This window comes from Nycticebus coucang, chromosome 4 (assembly GCF_027406575.1).
Source record: "Nycticebus coucang isolate mNycCou1 chromosome 4, mNycCou1.pri, whole genome shotgun sequence".
NCBI lineage: Eukaryota > Metazoa > Chordata > Mammalia > Primates > Lorisidae > Nycticebus > Nycticebus coucang.
The window spans coordinates 30,529,537-30,546,311 of NC_069783.1; the positions used below are offsets into that span (position 1 = coordinate 30,529,537).

Genomic DNA, 16,775 nt, shown 5'->3' on the forward strand with positions numbered 1-16,775 from the left:
TTGAAGCATGTGTCAGAATTTCCTTCCTTTCTAAGGTTGAATACTGTTTCTTTGTATGGCTATATCACATTTTGCTTATCCATCATCTGTCCATGGACGCTTGAGTTGCTTTCACATATTAGCTCTTGTGAATAATGCTCCTATGAACATTTATGTACAGATATGTCTTTGAGTTCCTACTTTCAATTCTTTTGAATATATACTCAGAAGTGGAATTGCTAGATCATATAGTAATTCTTTTTTTAATATTTTGAAGAATTGTCACGCCGTTTTCCACAGCAGCTTTTATATTCTCTCTAATAGTACACAGGTTTTAATTTTTCCACATTTTCACCAACATTTATTATTTTCTGTAACTTTTTGTTTGTTTGTTTTGTAGCCATCCTACTAAGTATGACGTGGTATATCAATGTGGTTTTATCCTAGGGTGAATTTTAATGATACAAATATTGTCTGTCAATATCACACTAGATAGAAGGAATACCTAAGAAGAGCTTTCCATTAGAAATCATTAGAATTTTATCTTTTTTTTTTTATCTTTGAGATAGAGTCTCACTCTGTTGCCTAGGCTAGAGTGTTGTGGTGTCAGCCTACTTCACAGCAACCTCAAACTCCTGGGTTCAAATGATACTCTTGCTAATCCTCTTGCCTCAGCCTCCCAAGTAGCTGGGATTACAGGCACCCACCACAATGCCTGGCTAATTTTTCTATTTTTAGTAAAGACAGGGTCTTCCTATTGCTCAGACAGGTCTGGAAGAACTCCTGAGCTCAAGGATCCTGCCTCCTTAGCCTCCCAGAGTGCTAGGATTATAGGCATGAGCTTGGTTTATCATACTTTGTTTACAGCAAATCTGTCAGTAAACTTCAGCAGAGAGGTTAATTAACTTGGGCATTAGGGTGATGATGTTTACAAATTTTTTTTTTTTTTTTTTTGAGACAGAGCCTCAAGTTGTTGCCATGGGTAGAGTACTGTGCCATCATACCTTACAGCAACCTCCAATTCCTGGACTCAAGCGATTCTCCTGCCCCTGCTTCCCAAGTAGCTGGGACTACAGGCACCTACCACAACACCCAGCTATTTTTTGGTTGCAGCCGTCATTGTTGTTTGGTGACTAGGGCTGGATTTGAACCCGCCAGCTTAGGTGTATGTGGTTGATACCTCAGCTGCCGAGCCAGCTTACAAATTTTTAAATTATCCTTTTTTTTTTTTTAAATTTGGGGATTCCCTTATTCTCAACTGTTTATTTATTGAGTTTTTGTATCTGGCTCAACTGTGGGTGTGTGCATGCACATGCGCTGTGGGTTTTACCAGTGAGGTATCAATGATCCCAAACTGTAGCTCATATGGTCAGACCTCCACCGCCCATTCAGAGTTCCCCCTGGTATTTCCCAAGGAATCATCAGGGATGATGATGTTTTCTGTAAGCTCCTGAATCAATTATGCCTCTTTCTCTTTGCTGCTGCCCAGACACAAGCCTCCCTTCATCCAGAGCCCCCGCCTACCTGTCTGCCAATCATCAGCAGAGGTTCTAGAGCAGCTTGTCTCTTGTAGGGCTCAGCCTCTACTCCTCCTCCTATCTAACCGCTACCAGTACTGCACAGGGGGTGGAGAGTGGGAGGTGGGAAGCTCTATTCCCTGTGCTTTTTATTTCTTTTTCTTGCCTTGTTGTAGTGACTTCTAGTACATTTCAGAACTCCCACTGCTATGTTGAAAAAGAATGGTAAGGGCAGATATGTCCTTGACTTGTCACTGATTTAGAGGAAAAGCATATAATCTTTCAGTGTCGAGGATGTGAGCTGTAGGTTTTTTTGCAGATGCTTTTAAACTACAATTTCCCTCTATTTTTAGTTTGCTGAGAGTTGGAGTTTTCTTCTGCCATGAATGGGTGCTGGATTTTGTCAAATGGTTTTCTGCATCAATTACTCCTAATTTCTGAGTCCATATTTCTGATTCCAGCAAATTTTACTTTCTAGAATGATTGTCACCACCTATGCCTAAAATGGTTTGACTGGAGGCCCTTAAAAGGCTGTCATTTCAACATGGACCGGCCATGAAAATTAGTATATTTTTCTTTTTTTTTTTTTGTAGAGACAGTCTCACTTTACTGCCCTCGGTAGAGTGCCGTGGCGTCACACGGCTCACGGCAACCTCCAGCTCTTGGGTTTATGTGATTCTCTTGCCTCAGCCTCTAGAGTAACTACAGGCGCCTGCCACAACGCCCGGCTATTTTTTTGTTGCAGTTTGGCCGGGGCTGGGTTTGAACCCGCCACCCTCGGCATATGGGGCCAACGCCCTACTCACTGAGCCACAGGCGCCGCCCCGAAAATTAGTATATTTCTCAGTGGTGGGGCATTTTCTCTCAACATCACATGCAGAAAGACATCAATAACATAGTGGATGTTGAATATTACCTGGTCTTGCCCAATTCAATTTTTATAATCACTTAAATTTATTGGGTCCTGAACTTCTTTTTATTAAAAAGCCCCTCAAATTTAGTAGTGGAGGGTTCTATATCAACTTTAGTAACATTAATGTTATTAAGTTTTGATAATCTACTACCATCAGACTAGCCATGAACCTCTTAACTATAGTCATTGAGGTTTTAACAAGTTTTCAAACAAAAACACATATTCAAAAAAAGAAGCATCAAGTTACAATAAAGAGTGCTCTTTGAGATGGTGCCTGTAGCTCAGTGAGTAGGGCACTGACCACATACACCAGAGCTGGCGGGTTCAAGCCCAGCCTGGGCCGGCTGAACAACAATGACAACTGCAAAATAGCCGGGCGTTGTGGCGGGCGCCTGTGGTCCCGGCTACTCGGGAGGCTGAGGCAGGAGAATCGCTTGAGCCCAGGAGTTGGAGGTTGCTGTGAGCTGTGCGAGGCCACGGCACTCTACCGAGGGCCATAAAGTGAGACTCTGTCTCTACAAAAAAACAAAACAAAACAAAAAAAAAACAAACAGAAAACAATGACAACTGCAAACAAAAAATAGCCGGGCCTTGGGGCAGGCACCAATAGTCCCAGCTACCTGGGAGGCAGAGGCAAGAGAATTGCTTAAGCCCAAGAGTTTGAGATTGCTGTGAGCTGTGACACCATAGCACTCTACCGAGGGCAACATAGTGAGATTCTGCCTCAAAAAAAAGGAATGCTCTTTGAGACACTTGCTTTGTATGACTATGTGGTTAATCAGTTTTTGAATGTTGGTGAAAGGAGGTTAAATAGGATTCTTTTTTTTTTTTTTTTGTAGAGACAGAGTCTCACCTTATCGCCCTCGGTAGAGTGCCGTGGCATCACACAGCTCACAGCAACCTCCAAATCCTTGCTTGGGCTTACGTGATTCTCTTGCCTCAGCCTCCCGAGCAGCTGGGACTACAGGCGCCTGCCACAACGCCCGGCTATCTTTAAATAGGATTCTTTATCATGGGAGGTCTCACAGCTTTTGATATGTGCTAATGTGTATTACAAATCTCCAAAGAGGAGAAATACAGTTGTTTCCCAAAATCTCTTTTATAGAGGTGTTCTATTTCAGAACATCTTTTGAACAGCTTTGGAGAACACAGGTGGAAAGCAGTCTAATTTCATAGAGAGAAAAGAAAACTTTCCTAATTCAAAAGAAGTAATACAGGCTAACAAAACTCTTGCTTCTTTCTTTTTTTCTTTCTTTTGTTTTTTTTTAGAGACAGAGTCTCACTTTTTCACCCTTGGTAGAGTGCTGTAGCATCACAGCTCATAGCAACCTCCAACTCCTGGGCTTAGGCAATTCTCTTGCCTCAGCCTCCTGAGTAGTTAGGACTACAGGTGCCCGCCACAATGCCCAACTATCTTTTGTTGCAGTTTGGCTGGGGCTGGGCTTGAACCCGCCACCCTAGGTATATGGGGCCGGCGCCCCACTCACTGAGTCACAGGCACTGCCCCAACTCTTGCTTATTTCTGTTCAATATAGTATAACATTAAAGTGTAATATTTAATTTAAATCCGTTGTTATGGTTATCAGTTTGTTTTTGCTATCAATAAGATGTGGGCTTGACTTGCATTCGAGACCTATTCAGGGAAATCTTTCAGATTAAAGGAAACGTTTGGCCAAACAGAATCTTGAGGGATAAAAACTTTCTTTTTTTTTTTTTGTTTTTTTTTTTGGCCAGGGCTGGGTTTGAACCCGCCACCTCTGGCATATGGGACCGGCGCCCTACTCCTTGAGCCACAGGCGCCACCCAGGGATAAAAACTTTCAAATGGCAATTTTTACAGTTACTACTTGGGTAGTCATTTTTTTTTTTTTTTTTTTTTTTTTTTTTGCAGTTTTTGGCTGGGGCTGAGTTTGAACCTGCCACTTCCAGCATATGGGGCTGGCGACCTACCCCTCCCCTTTGAGCAACGGGCACTGCCCTTTTTTTTTTTTTTTTAGAGACAGAGTTTCACTTTATTGCCCTCGGTAGAGTGCCATGGCCTCACAGCTCACAGGTGCCTGCCATGACACCCAGGTATTTTTTGTTGCAGTTTGGCTGGGGCTGGGTTTGAATCCACCACCCTGGGTATATGGGGCCGGCGCCCTACCCACTGAGCCACAGGCACTGCCCTTGTGTAGTAAATATTTTAAAAATTGTCTCATAAGGACATCCCGATCAAATTTAGATTTGATTACTTGTAGTCTTTACCTCAAGGCGCTGAAGTTTTGAACAGGCAAGTTAAATTAGGGGTATCAGTTCTGGAGTCATACTTAACTGAGCTAAAATCTAGGTTACTGCTACCTCTTATCCCACAAGCTGTGAGGCCATGGGCATGCCATTTAACCTGTCTGCATTTCTGTTTTCATAGTTTACAAGTGCTTTCCCAAGTACTTATATGACAAACCTAAGTAACTGGGGTAAGAGATCTTACCAAATCTGGGCAGTGCCTGTGGCTCAGTGAGTAGGGCACCGGCCCCATATACCAAGGGAGGTGGATTCAAACCCAGCTTCGGTCAAACTGCAACAAAAAAGTGGCCAGGCGTTGTGGCGGGCGCCTGTAGTCCCAGCTCCTTGGGAGGCTGAGGCAAGAGAATCACCTAAGCCCAGGAGTTGGAAGTTGCTGTGAGCTGTGATTTCATAGTACTCTACCCAGGGTGATCAAGTGAGACGCTGTCTCTTAAAAAAAAAAAGAGAGAGAGAGAGAGATCTTACCATCTCCATTTGAAACTTGGGTGAAACATTCTCAGAATGTGTAAGTGACTTGCCTAGGTTCATAGATGGAGGTGATCAATGACACGACAGAAACTCAAAAACAGATATTCATTCTGACTTTACCATGGCAAAGATTCTTTGCTTGGCCAAGCTTTGGTCAGCCTTCTGCTAGGTCTACCTGAGCCCTTCCTTATAAAATACAGTGTTAGCAAAAAACCTCTGCTAAGTTAGTTTAGCAAGAACTTTTCTTCCTTGATATCTGATCAGGTTCCTCGATGCTCACCATCCCCCAGGTGTTGTCTTATCACTCTGGCCTGTCTTCAGCAAGAATCTTATTAGTTTGGTTTAGCCAAAGCGTCACTTAACTCTGACCTTTCCTCTTAGTATTTTCCAACCACTGGCCTGCTCACTGCTTCTTAGTGAATCAGACTCCTCAACCATTGCTCCAGACAAATGTTTATTGGAGCTGGTAAGAAAAGATTTTGACTTTTTTTTTTTTGCAGTCTTTGGCTGGGCCTGTGTTTGAACCTACACACCTTCGGCATATGGGACCAGTGCCCTACTCCTGGGAGCCACAGGCACTGCCCAAAGATTTTGACTCTTAAGGAAGATATGAGTTCTGGAGCGGTTCCAGGTTTCTTCTGAAAGGTAACTGCTGGGCTGGAAGACCTGATTCCTTATTCAGAGTGGGGATTATTCCCTGACTCCCTGGGCTGGAAGTCTCTTCTTCCTGGCTCCCTGTGAGCATCTCTATTCTCTCTGCTCTCTATTGGATCCTGCTTCTCTCAGGAGAACTTCTCTGTCACCAGACACACCTTTTGTTAACTCTGGAAGACTATATGCTCTGCCAATTCTGAGCACTGCTGCCAAACTCTGGAAAGAGTTTCCTATTCTAGCCCCTTAGTCACTTGAACTCCCCCCACCCAGAGACAGAGTCTCACTCTGTCACCATTGGTAGAGTGCCCTGGTGTCATAGCTCACATCAACTTCCAACTCTTGAGCTCAAGCATTTCTCTTGCCTCAGCCTCTCAAGTAGCTTGGACTACAGGTGCCCGTCATAATGATACAGGGTTCCCCCCCATTCAAAGCTGGACAAGGGACCCCCGTTTTCCTAGGCTTGGGCGAGTTCATGAAGAGAACACCCTGACCTTTTTCCCTGAGCTGGAGGGATTGCGTTCATTCCTTTGTCAATAACACTCATTGACATGTTTCTATTTGCCAAGTCCTAGCCTAATGTAATTTCAAGACCTAATACCCCTAGATAAACAACCCACGTAGAGACTCCCCAGTTTGTTATTTCTTCTCCCCCACCAGAAGTTCTGGTGCCTTTTACTTCTGCTGTATTCCTATCTAACTTCTAATAAAAATCCTGTCTTGCCACTGATCTGTGGTCTGTGGGTTCATTCCTCGAATATCCAAGACCAAGGATCTACTGAATAGCGAAATTCCAGTATCAATAACACCTGGCTATTTTATTTTTTTTTGTAGAGACAGAGTCTCACTGTACCGCCCTTGGGTAGAGTGCCGTGACATCACACGGCTCACAGCAACCTCTAACTCTTGGGCTTATGCGATTCTCTTGCCTCAGCCTCCCGAGTAGCTGGGACTACAGGCGCCCACCACAATGCCTGGCTATTTTTTTGTTTGAGTTTGGCCGGGGCTGGGTTTGAACCCGCCACCCTCTGCATATGGGGCCAGCGCCCTGCTCACTGAGCCACAGGCGCCGCCCCAGTTTTTCTGTTTTTAGTAGAGATGAGTCTCGCTTTTGCTCAGGCTGGTCTCCAACTTGTGAGCTCAAGCAATCCGCCCTTCTTGGCCTCCCAGAGTGCTAGGATTATAGGTGTGAGCCACAACACCGGGGCCCTTTTATTTATTTATTTTTTATTTTTTTTGTAGAGACAGAGTCTCACTGTACCGCCCTTGGGTAGAGTGCCGTGGCCTCACACAGCTCACAGCAACCTCCAACTCCTGGGCTTAGGCGATTCTCTTGCCTCAGCCTCCCGAGTAGCCGGGACCACAGGCACCTGCCACAATGCCCGGCTATTTTTTGGTTGCAGTTTGGCCGGGGCCGGGTCCGAACCCGCCACCCTCGGTATATGGGGCCGGCGCCCTACCGACTGAGCCATAGGCGCCGCCCCCTTTTATTTATTTATTTTATTTTATTTTATTTTTTTGTAGAGACAGAGTCTCACCTTATCCCCCTTGGTAGAGTGCCATGGCGTTCACACAGCTCACAGCAACCTCCAACTCCAGGGCCCAGGCGATTCTCCTGCCTCAGCCTCCTGAGTAGCTGGGACCACAGGCGCCTGCCTGCCACAACGCCCGGCTATTTTTTTGTTGCAGTTTGGCCAGGGCTGGGTTTGAACCCGCCACCCTCGGCATATGGGGCCGGCGCCCTACTCACTGAGCCACAGGTGCCACCCAACACCTGGCTATTTTTTAGAGACAGGGTCTGGCTCTTGCTCAGGCTGGTCTCGAACCCATGAGCTCAGGTAATCCACCCACCTTGGCCTCCCACAGTGCTAGGATCACAGGTGTGAGTCAGCACGCCTGGCCGTTGATGGTTCTGTTAATCAGTTTGATTTAAGCATTCCACATTGTATATCAAATCATCACATTGTACTCCATAAATGTATAGTTATGATTTTAATTAAAAATTAAAAAAAAACCTAGGCTGGGCTCAGTGGCTCAAGTCTGTAATCCTAGCACTCTGGGAGGCGAGGTGGGTAGATTGCTTGAGCTTATGAGTTTGAGACCAGCCTGAGCAAAAGTGAGACCCTGTCTCTCCTAAAAATGGAAAAAACTGAGGCAAGAGGATCACTTGAGCCAGCACTGGAGATTGCTGTGAGGTATGATGCCATGGCACTCTACCCAGGGTGACAGCTTGAGACTGTTTCAAAAACAAACAAAAAAACAAAACCCAAGCAAAACAAATGTTTTGGGTTGTGTAAGAATTTCCAGGTGGCGCCTGTGGCTCAAGGGGTAGGGCACCAGCCCCATATACTGAGAGTGGCGGGTTCAAACCTGCCCCAGCCAAACCGCAGCAGTAAGACAGCCGGGCATTGTGGCAGGTGCCTGTAGTCCCAGCTACTCGGGAGGCTGAGACAAGAGAATTGCCTGGGCCCTGGAGTTGGAGGTTGCTGTGGGCTGAGACAGTTATATAGCTATAACCCACAGCTTATATAGCTAAGTAACTATAGCTTACTGGCACTCCACCGAGGGCAGTAAAGTGAGACTGTCTCTACAAAAAAAAAAAAAAAAGAATTTCCAGATTGCTGGTGAAACTGCAATAAAACCTACAGGTTCATAAAACTGCTAACCAAGATCGATCAAATAGAACAAAATTAACTATCATCCTAGGTAGAGTGTCGAGGTGTCATAGCTCACAGCAACCTCAAACTCTTGAGCTCAAGTGATCCTCTTGCCTCAGCCTCCAGAGTAGCTGGGACTACAAGCACCTGCCACAATGCCCAGCTGTTTTTAGAGACGGGGATCTTGCTCTTGCTCAGGGCCGTCTTGAACTCCTGAGCTCAAGCAATCCACCTGCCTCAGCCTCCCAGAGTACTAGGATTACAGGTGTGAGCCACTGCACCCTGCTGAAGATAATTTTTAATAATTTTTTAAAAATTTAGGGCGACGCCTGTGGCTCAGTCGGTAGGGCGCTGGCCTCATATACTGAGGGTGGCGGGTTCAAACCCGGCCCCGGCTGAACTGCAAACCAAAAAATAGATGGGCATTGTGGCGGGCACCTGTAGTCCCAGCTACTCAGGAGGCTGAGGCAAGAGAATCGCTTAAGCCCAGGAGTTGGAGGTTGCTGTGAGCTGTGTGATGCCATGGCACTCTACCGAGGGTGATAAAGTGAAACTCTGTCTCTACAAAAAAAAAAAGTAATAATAAAAATAAAAAAATAATAATTTTTTAAAAATTTGAAACATTGCTGGTTCTTTAAATGTTTTCTTTTCCAGATTTAAGTAAACATTTTCGTTATAAGCTAACTATAGCTTACTGCAATTCAGTAAGGTTTACTTTAAGGAATAAAAATGAAAAACATTCACTTATTTTCCCTACCTAATCCCTCCAGAATTCTGAAACCATTTGTGAGTATTCTTTTTTTTTTTTTGGTTTTTGGCCAGGGCTAGGTTTGAACCCGCCACCTCCGGCATATGGGACCGGCGCCCTACTCCTTGAGCCACAGGCGCCGCCCATTTGTGAGTATTCTTTATGGCGATATAGTTATTTGTATAAGTTCAATAATTTTTTTCTTTCTTTTTTTTTTTTTGGCCAGGGCTGAGTTTGAACCTGCAACCTCTGGCATATGGGGCTGGCGCCCTACCCTTTGAGCCACAGGCACCACCCAGTAATTTTTTTTCCTTATAAAAAGAGAACTGGAAGCACTGGTTATATTACCAAAGCTTTGACTATAATGTCAGATATGACCAGATGGTTTTTTTTTTTTTTTTTTGAGACAGAGTCTCATTGTACCGCCCTCGGGTAGAGTGCCATGGCTTCACATGGCTCACAGCAACCTCTAATTCTTGGGCTTACACGATTCTCCTGCCTCAGCCTCCCGAGCAGCTGGGACCACAGGCGCCCGCCACAAAGCCCGGCCATTTTTTTGTTGCAATTTGGCTGGGGCTGGGTCTGAACCTGCCACCCTCGGCATATGGGGCCGGCACCCTACTCACTGAACCACAGGCACCTCCCTGACCAGATGGTTTTAAGGAACCTTAGTTGAATCTATTGAACGAGTAAAGTTATCTTTGGAAAAACTGGCTTGAGCATTCCCAGCCTAACACATGAGTAACAAATGTCACTCCTTTTAGGCCCAGGAACCTCAGGATACTTTGGGAACCTCAAGAAGAGAGGAATTTATCCAAATCTATAAGTTTCAGATGCAGCCTGATGACAAGTCCTTGGTTTGACTTCCTAGCTTTGAGAGTCTTTTATAAATTTAATCTGATATTCCTTATTAAAAGCTGAAGCAAATTAAGTTTAAAAAGAACCTATATGGCCTTGGCACCTGTAGCTCAGTGGTTAGGGCGCCAGCCACATACACTGGAGCTGGTGGGTTGGAATTCAGCCTGGGCCTGCCAAACAACAATGACAACTACAACCAAAAAATAGCTGGGCATTGTGTCAGGTGCCTGTAGTTCCAGCTACTTGGGAGGCTGAGGCAAGTGAATTGCTTAAGCAAGAGTTGGAGATTGCTGTGAGAGATTGGAGATTGCTGTGAGCTGTGATGCCATAGCACTCCACCCAGGGTGATAGCTTGAGACTCTGTCTCAAAAAAAAAAAACCCTGTATGGTTCTTGCTGCACTTATGTACATAAGAAAAGCTGGCTCGGCACCCGTAGCACAGAGGTTATGGCTCCAGCCACATACACCGAGAATGGCCGGTTCGAACCCAGTCTGGGTCAGCTAGACAACAATGACAACTGCAACAAAAAATAGCTGGGCATTTTGGTGGGCGCCTGTAATCCCAGCTACTTGGGAGGCTGAAGCAAAAGAATTGCGTAAGCCCAGAAATTTGAGATTGCCGTGAGCTGTAACACCATGGCACTCTATCTAGGGCGGCGAGATAGTGAGACTCTGTCTCAAAAAAAAAAAAAGCCAAGTTTAGTGAGACTTAAGATTTTTTTTTGAGACAGAGTCTTACTCTGTCGCCCTGGGTAGAGTGCCGTGGTGTTGTGGCTCATAACAACCTACATGGCTCAAGCAGTGATTCTCTTGCCTCAGCCTCCCAAGTAGCTGGGATTACAGGAACCTGCCACAATGCCTGGCTTATTTTTCTATTTTTAGTAGAGATGGGGTCTCACTCCTGCTCAGGCTGGTGTTGAACTCCTTAGCTCAGGCTATCTACCAGCCACGGCCTCTCAAGAGTACTGGGATTACAAATGTGAGCCATGGTGCCCAGTTTAGTCCTGTTTGTTTTCTTTCAGGTTTTATTATCTACTTGTAATCTGGACTGAATCATGAATTATTCTAGTTTCCTTCAACATCTGGTTATGATTCTCCAAATTAATATTTCTGAATTTCTCCCATCCTTATGGCTTGGAATCACTGGTTTCCTGAAGTCCTGCAAGCTGAAGCTGGGCAGTTTGTTAACTTCGGAGAAACCACCATAAGACTTTACACGAGACCTTTATGATATCCAAGCTGCAAACCAGGAAAATCAGATTGCCATTGCCTGTCCTCACTCCAACTGAAGATGCTCAGGGTCAGCATCTAGAAATCTTGACTAGCTACCCTGTAGACCAATGGTTCTCTCAACCTTCCTATTCCATGACCCTTTAATGAACGAAACTACTTGCTACTTCATGAACGAAAATAATTTTATGGTTGGGGGTCACCACAACGTGAGGAACTGTATTAAAGGGTCACAGCATTAGGAAGGTTGAGAACCACTGCTCTAGACCCAGGATCTTAGTTTCTAGTTTGTTCTAACTAATAATCTTTGTTAAACTCCCCTCATTAAAAACCTGATGGCTCATACCATCCAGGATATATTTCTCTACTACCAAGTCCCAACAGATGACTCAGCTGGTCCTTGATGATCTCAACAAGAAAATGGACTCTTTTGTTCAAAAGAAAGAAGAGGCAGGGCGGCGACTGTGGCTCAGTGAGTAGGGCGCTGGCCCCATATACCGAGGGTGGCGGGTTCAAACCCGGCCCCGGCCAAACAACAACAACAAAAAAATAGCCGGGCGTTGTGGTGGGCGCCTGTAGTCTCAGCTACTCGGGAGGCTGAGGCAAGAGAATCGCCTAAGCCCAGGAATTGGAAGTTGCTGTGAGCTGTGTGATGCCACGGCACTCTACTGAGGGCGATAAAGTGAGACTCTGTCTCTATTAAAAAAAAAAAAAAAAGAAAAGAAAAAGAAAGAAGAGGCTCCGTGCCCCTAGCTCAGTGGTTAGGGCACCAGCCACATACAACCGAGGCAGGTGGGTTCAAACTAAGCCCCAGCCTGCTAAACAACAATGACAACTGCAACAAAAAATAGCCTGGCATTGTGGTGGGCACCTATGGTCCAAGCTACTTGGAAGGATGAGGAAAGAGAATCGCTGAAGTTCAAGAGTTTGAGGTTGCTGTGAGCTGTGATGCCTCGGCACTCTACCAAGGGCAACATAGTAAGACTGTCTCCCCCCCCCCCCCCCAAAAAAAGAAAGTAATGATGTGGTGACCAGGAGGAGGGGGCTACTTAAAAAGGTGTGACCAGAGAAAAGGAATAGAACTATATATAACCTGAATGGTAAGAGCCAAAGGTTGGTGGGCAGATGATTCTTTGCTTGGCCAATTTTAGTTAGGCTTCTGAATCTCCTGCTAGGCCTATCTGTGTACTTCCTTGTTAAGTCCAGTTCTAGCAAAGAACCCCTATCCTTGATATCTGATTACCCTTCCTATTGGATCAGGTTCCTCTTCCTCTACCAACACTCAGGTGACCTCTCACCATCCTGGCTTGTCTTGGAATCTTGTTAGGAATTCTGTTAGGTTGATTTAGCCAGAATCCCTTTTATCCTGGATGTTCCCGCTTAGTAATTTTCCATCCACTGACCCTGCACACTGCTCCTTGGCTCAAAATTGCCACTTGCCTATGCTGTATTCAGAGTTAAGCTTAATCTCTCTCCCTTACTGCAAGACCTCATTGCAATATTTTAAGATATAGTTGATGTAATCCATGAAGATTCCCTGAAGGAAGTCTGAGAAGGCAATTAACTTTCATAATTTTTACTGCGCACCTAGTATGTCTAATGCTACTCTACACATTTTACAAATGATTCTTAATCCTTATAACAGCTCTTTAGTGATTAGGTTTAAAGGAAGAGGAAACTATGTGTAGATAATGTAATTCCAAAGCACAGAACATACACTTCTGCATCCTAATTATGGGGCATGAATCTACATGTGATAAAAAAATACTATACACATATTGTACAAATGTCAAATCTCTGCTTTGATAGTGTACTAAAATTATGTAGTATATGTTGGAGGAAACTGGGTGAAGGGTAAGTTGGATCTGTACTACTCTTGTGCAGCAGTAGTCAGATATGTTATAAAATGTCTTTCAATTTGTGTTTATCCAACGTTTTTCTCATAAAGTATCATGGATTTTGGAGAGCTAGACCATATATTTTTAACCATCCGTAAAATGATTTCAAAACAAAAAAATGGAAAAAGTTATTTTCCAAAGGGAGATGATTAATATTGTAACTCGAAACTTTTCTAGTCCTTCAACACACAGACAAGCCCCCTCGCCCCGCCAACGATTCACCTTAACCCAGGATGTTTGCAATGTGAATAGGGAAACTAAGTTTAATTATGTCTCCAGCACCGTCTTATTTGGTACTCTTGTTCAACAAAAAGATTTGGGGCTGGGGACAGGAGGCGTTGTAAAAGGCACGGGCTTGGGAGGGTCTTTTGGCTCCCTGAAGTCCAATGAAAGGCTTCTCAGGCTGCTTATTCTCAGAGCAGAGCCGGGGCCGGGACCCAGAAGTCTGCTTTTGGCCACCGCCAAACAGCTGCACTGGGAACGGTCAAGGCACAGCTGGAACCTCTGCCAAGGGCCTCCGGGTGTACCAGCCGGGTGGCACGCGAGGGAGCCCCAGCTGAGCGGAGCTACGCGGAGACCAAGGCCCTCCTCCTCCTGCGAGGAGCTGGAGAGCCGGGCGGACGCAGCAGCCACCACCCCGAGGCTCGCAGGAAGAAACCGGGACGTTGCGAACGCCGAGCGGGCTCGCCCAGCGGCGCGTGGCACGCGCGAGCCCTCCCGCGCATGTCCCCCCGCCCCCGCCCCGGGTCCCGCCTCTTTCGGTCCTTCTCCCTCTCCACAGCAGCCGCCTCCGACTTCGGCCCCTCCGGCCGGGCGGCCGACGTGCCGCGTGCGTGCGGGCGCCTGACTTCACTTCCGGCTAACGCGCTCTGCTTGCCCCCTGGCCCCGGATGGTGACTGGCGGTGGTGCTGCACCTCCCGGGACTGTCACTGAGCCGCTTCCCAGTGTGATTGTGCTGAGCGCAGGCCGGAAGATGGCGGCTGCGGCTGCGGCGGCCTCGGGCCCGGGCTGCTCCTCCGCGGCGGGGGCGGGGGCAGTCGGGGTCTCGGAGTGGCTGGTGCTGCGGGACGGCTGCATGCGCTGCGACGCCGACGGGCTGCACAGTCTCTCCTACCACCCGGCGCTCAACGCCATCCTGGCCGTCACCAGCCGCGGGACCATCAAAGTCATCGACGGCACCTCGGGGGCCACCCTACAGGCCTCGGCGCTCAGCGGTGAGGGCGCCGCACGCCGGGTGGGGGCCGGGCCCGCCGCGGGAGGAGCCGGGCCGGCGGGATGCCGGGGCAGGAAGCCGCCCAGCCCCGGGGCTTGGGCTCCGGAGGAAGGGAAGCGGGGTAGCGGGAGGGCAGGGCTGGGGGCTCGGGCCTGTCCGGGAAGGGAGGCCCGGAAACTGATGGAGGAGGGCCGTAGGACTTGGCTTTTTCGGTGGCTGCTGCTGGGAAGGAAAGACCGGCGAGTCAGGCAGTGGTAGGAGTTGCCTTTCGGGCCTCGAGCGTCCGGTCTTGGCTTATACCTCCGGAATAGGTAAGGAGGCCTCGGAGATCGGCAGTGGAGAAGGCGAGGCCCCCGGTAGGTCCTGGAGGTGTCTGTACCGCGCTCTGCTGGATCCGAGAGCGAAGGGCTTGAAGGGAGGACCCGGGCGGGAGAGGCCAGTAGCCGGAGGCAAGGGGCAGGAAGCGTCTGAGCGGGCATCCAAGCCCTACCTTGGAGAGAAGGAGCCGGTCTGCTGTTCGTAGGTCCCGCAGGTGCGGGGACCGACCGCGGGCTTCGCGCCCGGGGTGGGGGTGGGGTGGGCCTGGAGTGGGGGTGGGGAGGGAAGTAGGCGGGCCAGCTGCCTGAACTGTTCGGTCGACCACTGTAGGACTCTGCGGAGGCCAGAGATTAAATTTGGTCCCCTCGCTCGGGGCTTCAAACTTACACCTGCCTGTGATGAAAAATTCAGGACCTGCAGTATACGAAATAGAAACGCCTTTGGGTTTGTATTTGGGTAAAATTTCAGGCCCTCCTCGTTTGTTTTACCAAAGCGAGCCGAAAATTTGGATTTGGGTGGTACATCTGAATGTCACCATTGGAAGGGAGCATTTCTGGGTGGTGTAAACTTTGGTCCAGGTATGGAACTTTTAGAATGTGAATGGACGCTCAGGGGATGGACTGCTGTTTTGGAACTGACCTGGCAAAGTTACATTTGACTGAGGTGACAGTTCATTTGTGGTTAAACTATGAGTGACTTAATTTGGGTATTATAGATTAAAATTGGAAAGTTTATGAATGAGTTAAACTGTCTGCATTTAGCTAAGTGGAAGTAGTATGTGGTCTATTTTACCTGTATTTTAACATTAACATAGACAAATACAAGTTTACTGTGTGAGTAATAAGTTATTCATAAGACTAAATGGCAATTTGGGGATACAAAGATGAAATTAGAGATGTTAATTATTTATGTGAGAATTGTGAAAGAACTAGATTGTGTCTAGTTATAGAGTATAAACCTGGGATATATGTAAGAGCTGTATCTAAGAGAAGTTTTGGGTGGTAGGTTTGTAATTTTTTCTTTTTTTGGCTTAGGTAAAAGACAAGAGGGGCAGCCTACATGTATCATTCATCAGTGACTACAGCTTGGAAGTAATAGCTTGTCACTGTGTGTAAGAGGAAGATACTCCTTAGTACTTGGATATCTTTCTTTTTAAAACGCATTTAAAAGTATTTAAAATATGAAAAAGCGTAAAGAATAATTGCAGTGAACAACCCCATCTCAGCTTAAGAAATAAAGCATTACAATTGGAGTTGAACCTCCTTTGTGACTCTCCTAGATTGCGTTTCTTCAACGCTCTCTCCTTCATAAGCAGTGTTCTTAATTTGGTTTTACCATTTTCATACATGTCTGTACTTTTTAGTGTATGTTTGTATCTTCAATACTTGATAATGCTTTTTATGGCTTTTAACTTGAAATAAGTAATATCAGAGGGGGCGGTGCCTGTGGCTCAGTCGGTAAGGCGCGGGCCCCATATACCGAGGGTGGCGGGTTCAAACCCGGCCCCGGCCAAACTGCAACCAAAAAATAGCCGGGCGTTGTGGCGGGCGCCTGTAGTCCCAGCTTCTCTGGAGGCTGAGGCAAGAGAATTGCTTAAGCCCAGGAGTTGGAGGTTGCTGTGAGCCGTGTGAGACCACGGCACTCTACCGAGGGCCATAAAGTGAGACTCTTGTCTCTACAAAAAAAGGTAATATCAGAGTATACGTACTAGGATATCTACAGGAAGTCATTAGCAAAAACATTCAAATGTTTTGGATATAAGGAATTTCATGGGTTGATATTTTTTGTTGGGGCCATGTTTTAGAACAATTATGTCTATCAGTGTTAAAATGGTTGGAGAAATTGGACATATGTTTCTGTGCTTGCACCTGGAAGAAAAGAAAATATTCACTCTAGTGGTAGATTATTAAAGAGGAGGATTTTAGGTGCCTGTTGTGAATGTACAGGTAGATTCATCAAACAGCACTGATTTGGGATAACTTAGTTGGGGTATGTTTGGGCATTTGTTATTAGAAAAGGATGAGATGGGGTGCAGTTGC

At 46.5% G+C, this 16,775-nt stretch overlaps 1 protein-coding gene across 9 annotated transcripts in view; it reads left to right on the forward strand.

The window, feature by feature from the left end:
• Positions 1 to 13,461: 13,461 nt before the first annotated feature.
• Positions 13,462 to 16,775, forward strand: part of BIRC6 (baculoviral IAP repeat containing 6) — a 275,055-nt gene continuing 271,741 nt past the window's right edge. For all 9 annotated transcript variants that reach the window (XR_008379509.1, XM_053588024.1, XM_053588027.1 and 6 more), the window contains exon 1: positions 13,462 to 14,419. Coding sequence is in view for 8 of the 9 variants with exons in the window: in XM_053588024.1 (XP_053443999.1) it covers positions 14,095 to 14,419 (325 nt within the window). In the remaining variant the exon portion in view is untranslated. The remainder of the gene's footprint in view (positions 14,420 to 16,775) is intronic.